A 16031-nucleotide genomic window follows, 5' to 3' on the forward strand; every position below is an offset into this window, starting at 1 on the left:
ACGGGGCTTTTGCGGCACGCTGAACGGAAACCTGACAGTGTGTAAAGGATCAGACCATTTTTGATGCTGTGAGGGCGAAAAAGAGATGGGGAAAGGGAGCTCGAGCACACGTGAGAATGAAGGTTTGAAGTTGAAATTGTGACTTTTGTGTCACTTAGCAGCCATTCTGACAGGTCACAGCAGGAAAATCACAGGTGCACGTAATTAAATTATTGATGGCTGAGTTCCAATTTGCTTCCAGGTCCTCGCTGGTTCACTCTCACGCTGCCCCGATTTACATGAGCCGAACAGAGTCATCATTCATGTGATCAGCAACACCTGTGCTTTTGCTTTATGTCACAATGTCCGCTCAGATCTAAGTGGATAGGCTAAAGTGCATGGTTGCAAGTTTAATAAGAGCATGTCCAGTGGGACGCAATGTTTCCAAAGGCCTGTACTTACTGTTTTATTAAATCAATTTGTTTCACTTGTGTTTTGGGGAGAGGTTTAGTTTACTAATTATTAAAACATGATATTAAACTCTAAGTATCACTGCACACTATTAAAAGGCTGTTTGTGTGTGGCCTGGTTAAAAATAACTAAGATAAGACATGTACAATGGCTTTCTTAGGACAAACATTTCATATTTGAGCTGAACAAATACAATTTATAATAGTTATGCATGTAACACTGTTTGTTTTCGAGCTGGTGGACAGTGGATATTCTTTATCACGCATCATTGTGCATCTCCATATAATGTGCATCACATTTCGCCCCACGGCTGTTGTCTGGACCGTAATTATCATCATTATTCTTTATAATATAAGAAAAAAAATCTTTTTGCAGAGACTGGATCTGAAATTCAATGCCATACCTACACAGGCAAAACATTCTCAGGGTATCAAGAGGATTGTTCACCATAGACACGCGTCTCTCAGTGCTGTCTTTGGTGCAGCTTCAAAGATATCCAGTGATACCACTCAAGTGACTCAGTAAACGCAGTCGAGCGGCGCAGCTGTCAGAGAGCAGCAGTCACAGACTGTTAACCTCAAGATCTGGAAGTGTTTGTGAGTCAACGAAGCTTCACAAAACTCTGTTACCCTCTACTTTTTGTCAAAGTTTGGCTACATAAAGAGTCTTTTTGCTTTATCTGCAGGATCTTTAACCTTTACACCAAAGTGAGCTCAAGCACTGCATCTGGCCCCGGCCAAGGTAAGCAATGACTAACCATTCTTAACAAGAGAAAGCGGAAAGAGCAGGTCTCAATATTACGTGCTATTGATAAAGTTCACTCAATGACTTCATGACTTGAAAATATGGTCAGACAATTAATTCCATTTGTAGGTGTCATAATGCAAAGGTAGTATCATAGTTATATCAAAATGGTCCTGATAGTGGCTCCCCAGATAACGTAACCCATTACAGAACTGTCACGGTTTGTAAATATCCCCATAAACTTCCATGTTATTTGTCCCTCACTGTTGTCACTTGTGTTCCTGATGCAAAGTTTTCAATATTGGGTTTTGTTTGTTGTTGAAAGTAATAAAGGAGAAGGGAGGAGGAGGTAATTATGTGTTGTGATTCCTATCTTGTTTCTCCAGTTTGGCCTTGGGCATCACAAAAAAAAATGCAGCAGTACTTTGTGTTGTCAAACAGCGGCGAGAGCAGCAGCATGTACAAGTATAATAAACAGAGTCTGTAATGTAGCTTCACCTTCTCTGTTGCTAATAAGAGAGAACAATATCAATATTCTTTTCATCAAAAGAAAAGCCATCTGTCCACATTATCTTGTTTTTTTCTTTTTCTTTCATTTAACTAGTGTGATTAAGGATTACTTTGTCTGCAACCTAATTAATAACTCTATGTATTGTGAATGGTATTAGTGGTACTTTGTACTGGTATTAATTCCATGGCATTGTTTCAGTGTTGCAATTTGAAATATATTCATAACAATAATAATAACAATATTTTATCTAAGTTAATAATGGCATGTTATTACATCAGTGCTGCAGTTCATTAGTTTGTTTGTTCATCTGTATGTAACATGTATATTACATTAAACATAGCAACAAGATTAAAAATAATAACAATAGAATTAAGTAATCGTTTATTACACTATGACTTTCTTATCATTATGTATATCATTGTGACTTGTCAATAGACTGAATTAATGTATGTCCCTACGAACAGTTTGGGGTTTATAGTGCGTATCATGACTGTGGCTGATGGTCTTCCACATGTTGCTGTAATAAACAGGAAGTAAAAGTTTAAAACCCCCCGAATGAAACAAGCAACAGCTGACTGACAGATTGTGTTTGTGTGTTTGTACCCTGTTTTGACACAGACACCTGCCTTGAAAATGACCCTGCAGTCCTTAACGCCAGTGAACTGTGCAAGTCTCCTGCAGCCCGGCTGCTCTCTGCTGCAGCTGGATGGACAAGTTCTCCTGTTTGGCCAAAAAGGCTGGCCCAAGCGCTCCTGTCCGACGGGAGTATTTGGGATTCACTTTAAACAGAGCAATATGAGGTTAAGAGCCATCTCCTTCTCCAATGATTCTAGTTACATTCCTCCTTTACGTTGTCCAGCTGTTTGCCGCCTTGACCCCTATGACGGCCTTCCAGAGAGCTATCTCATCCACGGTGGCCGTACCCCCAACAATGAGATCTCATCAAGCTTGTACCTGCTGACCACGGACAGTCGTGGCTGTAATCGTAAACTGACCATATGCTGCAAAGAGAAGGAACTGGTGGGAACAGTGCCAGCAGCGCGGTACGGCCACACAGTGAGCATGGTTCAAAGCCACGGGAAGACGGCCTGTGTGTTATTCGGCGGAAGATCCTACAGACCTGCAGGGGAGCGGACCACAGAGAGCTGGAACAGCGTCGTCGACTGTCCCCCGCAGGTGTTCCTGTTTGACCTGGAGTTCGGTTGCTCCACTGCTCACACTCTGCCCGAACTCAGCGAAGGCCAATCCTTTCACGTAGCCCTCACTAGAGAGGACTGTGTCTACTTCATTGGCGGTCACTCGCTGACTTCTGACTCCCGTCCTCCACGGCTCTTCCGCCTGCGCGTGGAGCTCCTGCAGGGCAGCCCTTTGCTCTCCTGTGAGTCTCTTGACATTGGCATATCCATCTCGAGTGCCATCATCACCCGCGTAGGTCCCACTCACAAATATATCATCTTGGGTGGATATCAGTCTGATTCCGAAAAGAGGATGAAGTGCACCACTGTTGTTCTGGATGAGAAAGGAATTCAATTTGAGACATTAGACGCACCTAAGTGGACTCCAGACATCACCCATAGTCGCACTTGGTTTGGAGGCTGTGCTGGTGAGGGAAAAGTCCTACTCGCCGTACCCACTGAGGGGAGGCAAACTCAAACAGATATGCATTATTTCTACCTGGTGAGCTTTCCAACAGAGGGAGACCGGAAAGAAGAGGAAGGAACACAGGGCTGCAGCCAGGAGTCCACAGATTACGATGACTCTCCCCCTCTTGAAGACTCAGAGGAGCTCTACTTTGGTCGAGAGCCACATGAGCTTGATGACAGCAGTGAAGGGGATAATTACAATGAAGAGGATGAAGAGGATGAGTCACAAACAGGTTACTGGATGAAATGTTGCCTGGGCTGTCAGGTGGAGCCCAACACGTGGGAGCCATACTACTCCACTGAGCTCTACCGGCCAGCCATGATCTTCTGCTCCAGAGGGGAGGGGGGACACTGGGTCCACGCCCAGTGCATGGAGTTGACCGAGACCCTGCTGGTCAGTCTCTCTCAGGGCAGGAAGAAGTATTTCTGCCTCGACCACGGAGGCCTCCCCTACCAGGAGACGACCCCGACTAAACAGGTCACGCCACTCAAGCGCACCCCCATCAAAGTCAAGAACAGGAAAACTCCTCCAGTGATCAAGATTTCACCTGCCAAAAAAAGCTTTTTCAGGAGACTTTTTGAGTGAATCTACTGTAATCTATGATACAATTGCTGTGTATATTTAGGGAGTTTCTTTTATCTTTATTAAGTGAGTATGTTTTAAGCTAAGAATGAATAAACAATTAAAATATCTAATATGAGGCTTGTGAAAATATGCTATAACATGTGCAAACTGATATTTCATGTATAACCGCTATATATTGTAATTTTTACATTGTTTACATTTTTATGATCCGGGTTTCATCGACTGTTTTATTTGCCAATCCACAGCATTGGGGACTGCAGGTTTAAGGTCATGAAAAAAACGTTTTGTTTTTGTTTCTTTGTACAATTCTTTCCACAATTAAAATGTATTCTATAAAAATTGTGATGACAATAAAAAATAAATAACCACAGAGTTCTGTGTCTGTTTTCATATTTCTGTCAGTGTTTTTACTTTGACAATTTTATTCAGTGGTTAATTTATATTCAATTGAGAATGTCGAGTTTTTCTTGTATTTAACTGACAAATCAATGAGCATATTCCCTTGTTCGGTTATTATTACTCTTATTTTATGGTGATTAAGGGATGATTGAAATGAATTCATTAGTGGTTAGAAGCAGTTTTCTAGATCTAATGCACAGATATATACTTGCAAATTCATTTTTGCATCCATTAACTTTTAATATTCCATCCAGTATTTGTGTCATTTTTGTTAATTATATCTATCTTCATTTCTAAATTATCTTTAAATAACCTTTGACTTTAACTTTTAAGTTTATTATGCTGGATTTACAAGTGTAATTATTTCATTTGTATGCTAGTCTATTGAAGAGTTGGCCCTCTGTTATATTGTTTTGAAAATGTGCAAGTGATCTGCCCATTTAATCTACAGCAAAGCATGAATAATGAATCTCTATTCTTTTTCTCTTTTTTTTACCTTTGCTAGGACCTATCATTTTTATAGTTTTGTGGAATATTGTAAGAATTAAATGTGTGCCTCTATTCTTGAATCTGAATTTGTAATCCAAGCTCCTTTAGCACTTTCTTATCTTATCAAGTCCACAAGTCATCATTTCCAAATATTGTTCTTTTTCCCTAAAGGTCATGCCGTCTCCTTATCATTTCTTTTTTTTTATTCTAGGAAAACGGTTTCATGATCTGATAAAGTCATTAACATATTGATTAATAAATGATGCATTTTTTCATCCTTTGAAATGTATTCTGATTAATTGTGATATGTGTTTTGAATAAGCTGTAGCCATTTATGGCTGTAATATTTAATGAATTCAGTAATGAAATATTATTGAAATGAAAGAGATTATATTTTAAATATACAATCTATATCATATTAAAAGAACATTTTAATATGTCGGGTTGCCTGGCTGTAGTGCTTCACTTGTCATAACATGTCAAGTAAATAAACAGGAATATATTTAGCTTAATGTTCTGCTGCTAATACAAATGTAAAAACACTTAATTGTACTTAACGTCACTTAATGCAATCAAAGAAGACAATTCATTTAGATTCTGTCTGTATTTATTTTATTCTTCAGTGGAAACAGAGTACATTAACAAACATAATTGCAGTTCATTAAAGACTGTATGGTACAGTTTACAGCATTTAAAACCATGCGACATGTGAAAATGTAGTGGAAAATCAGTGTCACTGCACCAAACAAACCACTGGTGAAATTGTTTTGCAACCCCAGTAAACAGTACCTGATATTTAGTGTGATATGTAAAAAACAACACGAGGAAATACATCCCGTGACAAAAAAATAAAGAAGTAGAATTTTCTGAATCATCCATCATCCACTACTTTAGAAATGCAATTCATTTACAGAAAGAAAAAAAACCTGAGACAAGTTGCAATATAATTCAATCAAAACAAAACGCTATTGTACGAGTCTGACAACTGTCCAGTGAAATGTGAATATTTCACAGCTGTCACATGGTTAAACCCAGGACAGGAAAATAAAATCAAATACTCAATCAAATATGAAAACAAAATTGCCTGTCACTGTTTAAAATGGTGTGGGCAGCAAAAGACAATATAATCAATCAATCAAACAAATAAAGTTGCCAACAAATCCGTTTAAATCTGGTTTCTCCAGCTCCAGCCCATCTCTCTTCACTGCCAACAGAAACAAATTCAGGTAAAAAAAAAAAATCCCTGCCTGCTACAGTCTATGGAGTATTATGCTCAGTAAGGGACCATACAGTATTTTATGATATCAACATAAAGGTCAGTATGTGCTTTATTTTATGTGAAGAATCCGTATAAGCATCATCTATCCTCCACTGTGCAAAACCTAAAACAGATAAAAACTGGTTCAAAGTGACCTGGCATCTATTCCACCCCTCAGGGATCCCACAATAAAACACTAAAGTAATCTATTTCAGAGGGCAATCGTGAAGCGAAGAACATTTGGGTCCCAGTGATTGCATTGTGCTCCAGCTCAAATGATATATTAATACAGTGGCCACAAATGTGGCCTTTTTAACACAATTTCCTTCCATGACTTACAGCACTTTCATCTGTTTCCATAAAAATCCTTTCTATATAAATTCATAATGCATCATATCCTTGAAATACAATAAAGTGAACCACATTTCACATATGCTGAAGATACAGGAAGGAACTTTCCTGCCCAGAACAAAGAAAAAATTGTGCCATACCAAACCAAAGGCAAAGAAATTCATCTACAACACTTTTCAAAACAAAGAAACTACACTGGTCAACAAATTTGGTACGTATGTTATTATTTTGTATAACATGTCTTCATTCAAATAGAAGAAAATTGTCATTTGAAATGTTTTGTGACAAAAATATGATTGCAAAAATATCAAAGTGTTAAGATCACAAGTATTCTAAATATCCATTGATGGATAAAGAAAGAAAGAAAGAAAGAAAAGAGTGATACACACACCAATATAATGGAGGCAATTAACAGTTGATTCAAGTATCATAAGGTCACTTTTAAGTAAACACTACAGATTTGCATCAAAAGAGAAAATCACAAGTCAGTCACTTCCAGAGACATTTCCTCATCTCCCTGCATCTCTACTGGGTTGATGGTAGCTTGCATAGCTCTGGCAGAATCTTTGTGAGCCTCCATAAACTTCTGCAAGTACTTGGAGGTGTAGAGCCAATGATGTTTCAGCACATCCTCCAGCTCAAAGGTCTTAGACTGACGTGCATTCATTTTCCTAAAACGCCTGAACAACTTGTTTGCTGACTCATTCCCCTCACTGGCCCAGGCGCCGATGGATCCATCTCTCTCAACGATTTCAGGCACGTGTGCCAGGGTCTTGTGAAGGTAGTTGGTTATCTTTCCATTGTACCTGTATTTGAAGACAGAGGAGAGGAGGTCGGCAAAGCGCTGGGAGTTGAAGCTGTAGCTGCACAGCTGGTCGGGGCATTCCTTTGCCGGGCAGGTTGTGCGCCACACGGGCTTCATCTGGAGGTAGATTCTCATAAGCTCTCTGAGGGCCTCCCTCCTCTCCTCTGATGGCACCAGCTCACACACCACCTCCACAGCCTCCATGGACATTAGCCTGCGGGCATAGTTTCCATTCATCCTCATTATTGGTTTGAGCTTCATCTTCTTCCTCAGTTGTTTATCCAGGGCTGCTCTCCAGCTGCGGCGTTCCTCCCGGCTGGGGTTGACCTTTTGGTACATCTCCCCTATCTCATCCTGGAAGATTTTGTAGAACTCAGTGGCATTGCCAATATCACAGTGCAACGCATCAAGTGTGGGCTGGGTCTCCATGAAGGGTTTGGCTGTGACCCCTTTGACTCTGTCTCGCAGCTCATCTAGAGACTCAGAGAAAGGGTTGGTTCTCCATATTTCATAACGGTCTAGGTTCTCTTCATGAGAACGTGTGATGGAGTGCAGCACCATGTTTTGACATGCTTCTGCCCGACTTGAGTCACACAAAGTGCAGACATATGTGGATCCCGATGCCTCCAGTCCTTCCATTTCTCGTACCATCTTCTCATCATATCCTGTGCCTCTGAAGTGGAAGCTGAAAAAGTGAGGCATACCGCCCATGGATAGGATGAGCCTGCTCTCTTTCATTGCATTACGCTCCGCAACTATGGGCCCCAGGAGAGCTGTTAGTGTCTCATGGTCTGACTCATCTACAAAAATCAAGCATAGGGGCTTACAAGACAGTTCTGAGTTTGGCTTTGACTCAGTGAAGATTGTTACCTCCTTCTCCTCATCATCAGGTCGCACTGAGACAGACATTATAGTGAAAGAGAAACGTACAGTCTTCTCAGGAACAGCCGGTCCTCCACCGTGCTTCTCGCTGACATCGCCCATACCATCACAACATTCTTTGATCATGACACGAAAGCCTGAGGTGCAAGCACTGTCTTCCATCCCACTCTCTCTCAGCCCCTCCATGATGTCCTCCTCCAGATCCTTTAATGCGGACACCAGTGCCACATCATAGCGAAACCTCCGAGCGATGGTATCGGCTGGGTAGTCATCTACTGAGGAAGCCCATCCTGACAACCCATTAATAATGCCAACATTGCAAGATGGAGACACATTTTTCAGAGCTGGCTGCCATTCAAACTGGTGAAAGCCAGGGAGAAGCTCCTTCTCTGCAGCTCGGAGGGTATAAAGGGGCTGAAAAATCTGGCGGCCGCTGATAGCTTTGACGGTCCGGTACAGCTTGTGATACTGGCTGCAGCTCAGGAAAGTGTTCACTCGAATGGCCAAGCACACTGCAGGATGAAGCCCGAAACCTCTGCCTGCAGAAAAACAGGAGGAAAATCTCAGAATGAGACAGAAATAGGCAAAATAAAATATGAAAGGCAAGCAATAGGAGGAGACTGAGGCATGAGGAGAATCATTTTACACAGTGAAAGCCCATTTCCCTTGCTTTAAAAAGAGCTGCAGTATCAAACATTTCCCCATTTGATATCCTGCATTTTCAGCCATTTACACCATGAGAAGGAGAGAATCAGGAATTTAGTATCCAGATGTGAACGCATCATTGTCAAAAGCCCACAAGTCCATGATTACGAAATCCAATATTTCCTAATTTCCAAATTTTACAAGGGGACAGAGAGTTGAATCAGAGAAGCTGGTGAAAGTGATGTATTGGCTGCAGATGAAAACAGACACCAGCTGGCCCCCATTCCCCAGAGAGGGGGATGGTGCTGTCTGTGTAATTTGCAGATACAAGAGCTGCTGATGTTGTTTTGATTCAAACAGCCCTTTCACAGAAGTTGTTATTGTGCATTAAAGAGAGTATGAGACTGACAGACAAGCAGCCACAGAGAGAGTGGGAGAGAATCAGGGAGGGACTGGGCGTGTGTAACAGCAGTGGTTCAATAGACAGTGATGGACAATAATGAAATGCTTTTCAATCAAAATCTCTGGAAACTTTCTCCCCTCTTATGAACAGTGAACTTTTCATCTCATTGTTATTTATGTGATGACTGTGTACCTCTGGGGTAGGCGGAAATATTAATGAGCAAGCGCTATCATAACTTTCATTTGTTTGTGTCCCTCTCTCTCTTGGCCCTGGGAGATTTCATATTGATTGAACAAAAGGCTCATAAGTGCCTCTTACCTTGCATCAGGGCCTCAAGCTCATCTGCCTGCCGGTGTTCATTTCCAGATCTTAGAGCAAGCAGGAAGAGGGTCAGGCACACAGACTTCAGATCGCCACCTTCCTCTTTGTCTGCAAACACCCTCACGTGGTTCTTCACATCCCTCAGTCGATGTTTCTGGGCACGACGGGTCAGTGACAGCAAGTGCTGACGGGGTCTGCCCCCTTTATTGGCAAACAGGTAGTTATCAAGCTGTGATGACAGCTTGTTTGGGTCCGTTTGTCTCTGCTCATGATCCAGATAGTGGGTTTTAAATGACTCCAGCCTCACATGCTCACCGCAGTCACCTCTGGGGCAAAGCAGAGGCAGAGAATACAGCGCTGATAAAAAGGCTTTTGCGGGTGGAGTGAGATCGTTGGGGGCACAGGGCAAGTTGCACGCTGGGCAGTGGGGTCCCAGAGCATGGTTATATTTTAAAATGCAGCTGCGGCAGAAGAGGTGCCCACAGGGGGACTGAAGTGGATCAGAGAGCAGGTGGTCACACACCAGGCAGGTGAAAGAGTACAGGAAGTCCACAGGGAGCTTCTCAGAGATCAGCTTCGTACTCAGGTGGTCTTTCTGGCATTGGGTGATGTTCCTTACCCATTGCTCTCTCTGGATGCTGGGTTTCCCCCAGCCTCTGAGTGCAGGACCGTGTTCATGATCTCCAAATGGTTTCCAAAATCTTCGCTCGCCAACATGAATGTTGGTGATGTGCTCCCACCTGCTTCTTTTTGCCAGGCTCTGGACTCTAGGAATGCTCTTCCTCCTCTTCCTTCCAGTTCGCTTGAATGAATGTTTCTTGGGGAAGCAAAGGTGGCAGAGGGAAGAGTGGGGTTTCCACTCAGGAACTCTTGTTCTGGAGAAACTGCAGACACCCCCACCTCGTATGGAAGCCATCCAGCAGCGATGGCAGAAGGAAATTGGGTGGACTGATTCTGTGTCCTCTGTCACGTCCACTTTGAAGACTTTGAGGATGACTTCTGGCCAGCCTGTGAATTTGCAGCCCATTTTACGCAAGACACCTTTAGTGCCCTCATCCAGATCCCTGTGTACTTCATGCACAGGCCCCTTCACTTTCCTCAAAGTCATTCCACAAAGACGACACAGACACCTTTATAGAGAAAATTAGGTTTGTCAAATTCTTAAATCGTAACATAAAGTAAAACAGAGTGTTGATTTTAAAGTATAGTGACAGTTGTTTACCTGAGGTGGTTCATGTGTGTGTCCATTTCCTCTAGCTTCCTATCGATCCTTCCACCTGGGCCTTCCACATTCTCCTTTTTTCCGCCAAGGCACAATTTCATAACACTCCCTGGCCCCACGGCATTATCTAACTCTATTTGTGGAGCTGCAGTAGGTGAGATCCTTAGCAAGACTTCTCCCTCAGGCTGTGACTCAGTGGGCAATGGAGCCTTCTCCATGGACCTCACCCTAAACAGTTTAAACTTCCACTGAGAGTACTGAGACTGGGGATGGGGGAGCTCTGCTGGCATGGAGGATCTGGGGCCATCTGTCTCCAGCTGCTCCTCCACCATGATGCAACCTAGATCCTGTACCCTGGAGAGAAGAAGAGCAGTTAGTCTGACGGATCACAAAAGAATGGAAATAATTTCTGCTGTCCATAAAAGACACTGTAATGGATACAGGGAGGAGATTTACAGCATTAGATCGTCTCTAGATATCCCCTGTGTCTTCTTGGCATTGAACTCATGATACTGACTAACAGCTTTATTTGAATTCTGTTGAATTTATACACCAAGTACCCTGAAATCCCACCGAGCCCTGACCTAGAGTGCTGTATCATGCCATAAGTGACATTTAAATCTTGTATAAAATGTATGAGACAAGCATTGGGGGGATCGATAGTACCAAAAAAAGTGATTTCTCTCATATCCTATTCCATCCCGATGGGAGCAATTGTGACTTTTTTCCTTTGACAGAGTGAGTTTGCTAAATGGGCAACCTTATACCGAGCAAGGCTGTCAATCATTTATACTAGTCATTTTCTTGGCTTCAGAGAGAACTGGAGCCCCGGGAGCCTTCGACTGGCATTTTAAACTAGGAGGAAAAATCAGGGACACTGTAAAATGTGTTTCATGAAACCCAAACACTGACTGAACAGTAGGGGAAACAACCATATTGACTAAAGATCATAAAGGATTATTCCAAACACAGTTTCTTATGATACAGGCAGGTGAAGAATCAATGATACTGCTGGACTGCCTCGTTTCATCAATCCACCATCTATTACTATGTTAAACAAAGCAAACAAACGGAAAAAAAATAATATCAATTGACTCTTACCATCGCACACCTGTAGTGTACACACTCTAGCATCTTCCATTCATCCATCCTTCACTCTTCTCACTAAATGTTCTCCCTGGTAGGCTTGAACCTGGCAGCACCCTTCAGTCCCATGCCCTTGTGTACATCCTTGCTACACTCTCCTTTGAGACAAACAGCTGAGCCTGTGTGCATGTGCATGTCAGATGGGCTCTTACCTTGTTTTTCAGTCTCAGCTGGCGTCAGATCCCCTGGGGGGGGTCCTCTCTGCATGGATGCACAGGGGAAGCCCTGCAGCCAGGCCTTACATGCAGCGGCAAAGGCTCTGTATGTTTAGTCTGGCTCAGTCTGTGGCAGTTGTTAGCAGGAACTGTGGCTCCATACAGTGGGATTGCTCCTGTGTGCCTCCTTAGTCTTGTATTTATACCCTTCTGTTGACGGGATCCCAACAGTCAATTCCTGCCACCTGATACAGGCAGCTGATTTGAGGGTTGGGGTGGTGGTAAACAAGGTCAACCCCAAAGCACAGTTGCAAACATGTGCATGTACAGAATCCAACAGCTAAAGCCCAAACAAACAACATGTACTGCACCACACTGATCATCAGCTGGAAAAACTTTGATGTCTTCTTTATCTCCCCCTCTCTTGTATCCATCTGCAGGCTCACCTCACCCAGGTGGCCTCTCTCTGACAAAAAGAGACACACTATTAAACTGATGAAGAGGCCACTGGTGCAGAGCTCACAAAACAGAGCACATGATAAATGTACTGCCTTATCCCACATGTGAACAAAAAGTGTGCCAAATATAATGGTGACATTACAAAATTCACAGTATTTAAAAGACAAATTCTTGTGATGAAAACATGGGTAAAAACAGCATAGCTGAGAATAATGAGTATGATGGTCTTTGTTTGCACATGTCACTGTCAAAAGTGTTCTCTAATGAGGCCTGTGTGAACCTGTTTTTTATTCTTTTTTTCTGTCAACAACATATACACCATAAAACACATTATGGTAATGTCAGACATGGTGTCATGGTTTCTGAAGAATTAAAAGGGAGGGTGAATAACAGTGTAACAGGAAAAATAGCAATGACTATATAGAGAGAGAAATAATATTCTCATTAAAATGTGTTGAATTTTTCAAAGAATCTGTAAAAGAAATAAAATGTGTGTTTCCTTCCATTGCTGTTAAGTGGGATAAGATATTATGCGTGCAGAGATAAGCGGTTGGTGTTAATTTAATGTCTGCATCATGACAGAAGAACAACACGATTATGCAACTTGATGAACTTCACAAAACGTCTTGTTGCTGCTGCTGCTGCTGCTACTGCTTCTCCTTTGTTTAATATTTGCCTCTTGCTCTGAGTCAAGTGGTGTTGTGGTTTCCTAATTAGTCCCCACATTTATCCCCTTATGTGCCGTTTCTGCCATTTTATTAATGACTTTTTTCTTTCACTGATATGCCAACTTTTCCACCTTCCTCAAGCGTAAAAACTTTCAAAAGATTTTTCATTTTTTTTATTTTCTGCGTTGTGTGCACATCAAAAATGTGCATAAAAACAGGCTGATGTAAACCCACCTCAAGACATACCATAACCTGAGAAGAAAATTTTACTCCTAGCATTTTAGTTTCACTCCTGTCTGATACGTATTCTCAAATGTTTCCCCTTAATTCACAAAGAGAAAAAGATGAGGACAATTAGTGGCAAAGACTAAAGAAGGCAGAATGTATTAATGGATTATTTCTTTCTCCTGGAGTGCTCATATTGTACTCCTGGTAAAAACTTTGTTTGGAGAAACAGGTGAGACATCATAATTGTTGTACCATCGACACTTTCCCTGTTGCCATTTCACATAGTCATCATTAGCCTTTGATTCAGCAGTGACTCAGATGTTGGCAGCCATGAATCAACATTTCAAAGGCAGCAGCAGCACAAGTGAGTTTTTCTCAGGTTTAATGCCAAATGTACGCAGTGTGTTGCTGTCGGGGCGTTGCTAGGGTGTTTGATAAGGTTTTGATCAGTGAGTGTTCAAAAGTAACATGAACTCGAGTTGCTAGAAACATTATAGCCACCAGCTGCATTGTTGATACACGTGTGAAGCAAACCACAAGCTATGAATTTTTGTCATTGTCTTCTCAGCACTGCAGCAGCAGCATGTTTCTCCGTACGCTGTCTCTCCGCCATCATTCCGAATCAGTTTTAATTAGACAGCATCATCTTATATGATGTCTCAGTGGGCATGAGGAGTATTTGCCCAAAATCATTCTTGTTTGTAATCATCCAGGGGATTAATCTGGTGTATTCGCCACAGGAGCCTGTTGCCGTTGAATTGGAATTGTGAGCAAAGTCATTAGAGGCACAGTCAGTGGGCACCAAACAACAGCCAGATGTCTCCCACTCTTGTCAGCTTAATGGGGGAAGCGGATGAATGCTGGCAGGATTTGTGCCATGTTTGGTCCACATGGTCAAGTGCGACCTGAAAATACAATATTGGTAATTTTTTCCTTTTTGGAACAAGAAACGTTTAAAAAAGTTAAGACAAAAAGTTTCCTGGTTATTTACATCCATCAGGCCCAGCTGGGAGATTTGAAGTACACCATGCTTGATACATTACATATCCAAGAACAAGCAAATGATGGATAGTAGCAAGATGTTCCAAGTCTATTTATAGCTGATATTTAGATTTATGACAGCCATGTAGCAGCGTGTTTCCAAGGTAAACGGCACACCTATCTCTAAGGCAGGGACACGGAGCTGCAGATGTCGTCTTGACAAACAAGCAAGTGACCCCCTGAGACCCTCATCTCTTTGCGCCTTCTAATTGACTTGTTATTGATCAACTCAAAGACAGTCTGATTAATGGAGCAGAGGACTTGTGGAGACAGCCACCTGGCATGGAGCGAGCTGTTATGAATGTGAGGAGCAGACCCCGGGGGAGTGAGATGCTGCAGTTACAGGACATACAAGAGTTGCACCAACACACTGACAAACTGAGCTGTTTGTCTGTTTTTCCCAACGTTTTTCTACTGTGTTGACACTAAACAGCAGCAGTGAGGATCACGTGTGAACGTGTACTTGTTTACATTATGTCCTTAAGAACTATTCTGGCATAAACTGTTTCAGGACAGGTATTCTCATGGGGACCAAGGCCAGGCCCTTAATAAGGCAGAAACCTATTTGGGCTTCTGGTTAATGATTTTAATTGTTATCAGGATAAGGTGGTTTGTTATAGACTTTACACAGTTATCAGTGTAACCGTGTGTGTGTGTGTGTGCACGTGTATGAGGATTATTTTGACGTTAGACTTTTTTCTTATATTTTAGCTGGTACTCTTTTTTTCTGTCACACTAAAATGGCTTTTATGGGTTAAGAACTGGTTTTAGTTTTATGGTCACTATAAGGCTTATGTCAGGGTTGGATTAGGGTTAGGGTTAACTAAATGCCTAACTAAATGGTTAGTCATTTAGTTATAATGGTTAAGCTTAAGCTAAAGGGTTAGGGTTTGTGCTGGTGTGCATGTGATGTGCAGGAAGAAGACCAAATAACATAACAAAGCAAAGTCTCCCTCATCAATCCTGAAGAAGGTCTGAGAATCATTTCACTTTTGGGCCTGTGTGTGTGTGTAAAACAAAGACAGACAGACCAGGGAGGAGAATGTGAGGGAAGGTGAAACATAGTGTAAAAGAGTTTCACAGGATAACAGGCTGAGCTCTTAGAGTGGAGAACACAAAAAGGGCTTTAGGCTGATTGCAGGCTGTGACAAGGACAGGGAGGAAGAGATCAAGCCTTCCAGGCAGAGGTATGTGAGCTAAAGGTCCAAAAAAAAGAGACTCAGGGACAGCTGAAGACATTGCAGTTCAAAGAAAAGTGTCAGTTGCAGAAATCGACGCTGCCATGAGTTCCATGGCAGCGTCGCTCTCTTCTTCACAGGGGATAAAAATGTCAGCATTGTCTACATTTGAATACACAGACAGAAATGATGATATTCTAAATGTCATGAAGCATGTAGGCATCTCTGTGATTGTATATCAAGGATAGCGAGGACCTTTCACGCTCATATTCCCACTGAGTATTATGCAGTCTATTGAGCAGTTGGTATGCAAATTTTAATTGCATTTTCATTGCATGTTTGACAACTGCTTCAACCACACCCAGCCCATTGTCAGTGAGTCACTTCCCTCTGTCCAGTTCATCCATCCCTCATCCGCAGACATGATTTGGTAGATTAATACTCAGA

General features: G+C 42.1%; 2 protein-coding genes across 3 annotated transcripts; one reads left to right on the forward strand and one right to left on the reverse strand.

The window, feature by feature from the left end:
- Nucleotides 1–940: 940 nt before the first annotated feature.
- Nucleotides 941–4244, forward strand: rag2 (recombination activating gene 2). Its single transcript, XM_044036555.1, has 3 exons — nt 941–1046; nt 1136–1191; nt 2324–4244. The coding sequence occupies exon 3, from the start codon at nt 2339–2341 to the stop codon at nt 3932–3934; it is 1596 nt and encodes a 531-aa protein (XP_043892490.1). The 5' UTR covers nt 941–1046; nt 1136–1191; nt 2324–2338; the 3' UTR covers nt 3935–4244.
- Nucleotides 4245–5417: 1173 nt separating this feature from the next.
- Nucleotides 5418–12170, reverse strand: rag1 (recombination activating 1). Of its 2 annotated transcripts, none has more exons than XM_044035377.1 (4): nt 12008–12170; nt 10710–11063; nt 9485–10617; nt 5418–8657 (listed from the first exon to the last, which is right to left on the reverse strand). In XM_044035377.1, exons 2-4 carry the CDS (start codon nt 11039–11041, stop codon nt 6910–6912), a joined length of 3213 nt encoding a protein of 1070 aa, XP_043891312.1. In that variant the 5' UTR covers nt 11042–11063; nt 12008–12170; the 3' UTR covers nt 5418–6909. The 2 variants fall into 2 exon arrangements, with proteins under 2 accessions (XP_043891312.1, XP_043891313.1); XM_044035378.1 differs by lacking the exon at nt 12008–12170 and adding an exon at nt 11811–11997.
- Nucleotides 12171–16031: the final 3861 nt, after the last annotated feature.

This window comes from Solea senegalensis, linkage group LG10 (genome assembly GCF_019176455.1).
Source record: "Solea senegalensis isolate Sse05_10M linkage group LG10, IFAPA_SoseM_1, whole genome shotgun sequence".
NCBI classification, from domain to species: Eukaryota; Metazoa; Chordata; class Actinopteri; order Pleuronectiformes; family Soleidae; genus Solea; species Solea senegalensis.

Excerpts from the sequence above, each read along its gene's own strand:
- rag2 (XM_044036555.1), top strand. The coding sequence starts at position 2,339 with ATGACCCTGCAGTCCTTAACGCCAGTGAACTGTGCAAGTCTCCTGCAG.
- rag1 (XM_044035377.1), bottom strand. The coding sequence starts at position 11,041 with ATGGTGGAGGAGCAGCTGGAGACAGATGGCCCCAGATCCTCCATGCCA. Across the intron at positions 10,618-10,709 it reads ACACACATGAACCACCTCAG|GTGTCTGTGTCGTCTTTGTG; the intron begins GTAAACAACTGT and ends TTCTCTATAAAG. Across the intron at positions 8,658-9,484 it reads GCTTGAGGCCCTGATGCAAG|GCAGAGGTTTCGGGCTTCAT; the intron begins GTAAGAGGCACT and ends GTTTTTCTGCAG.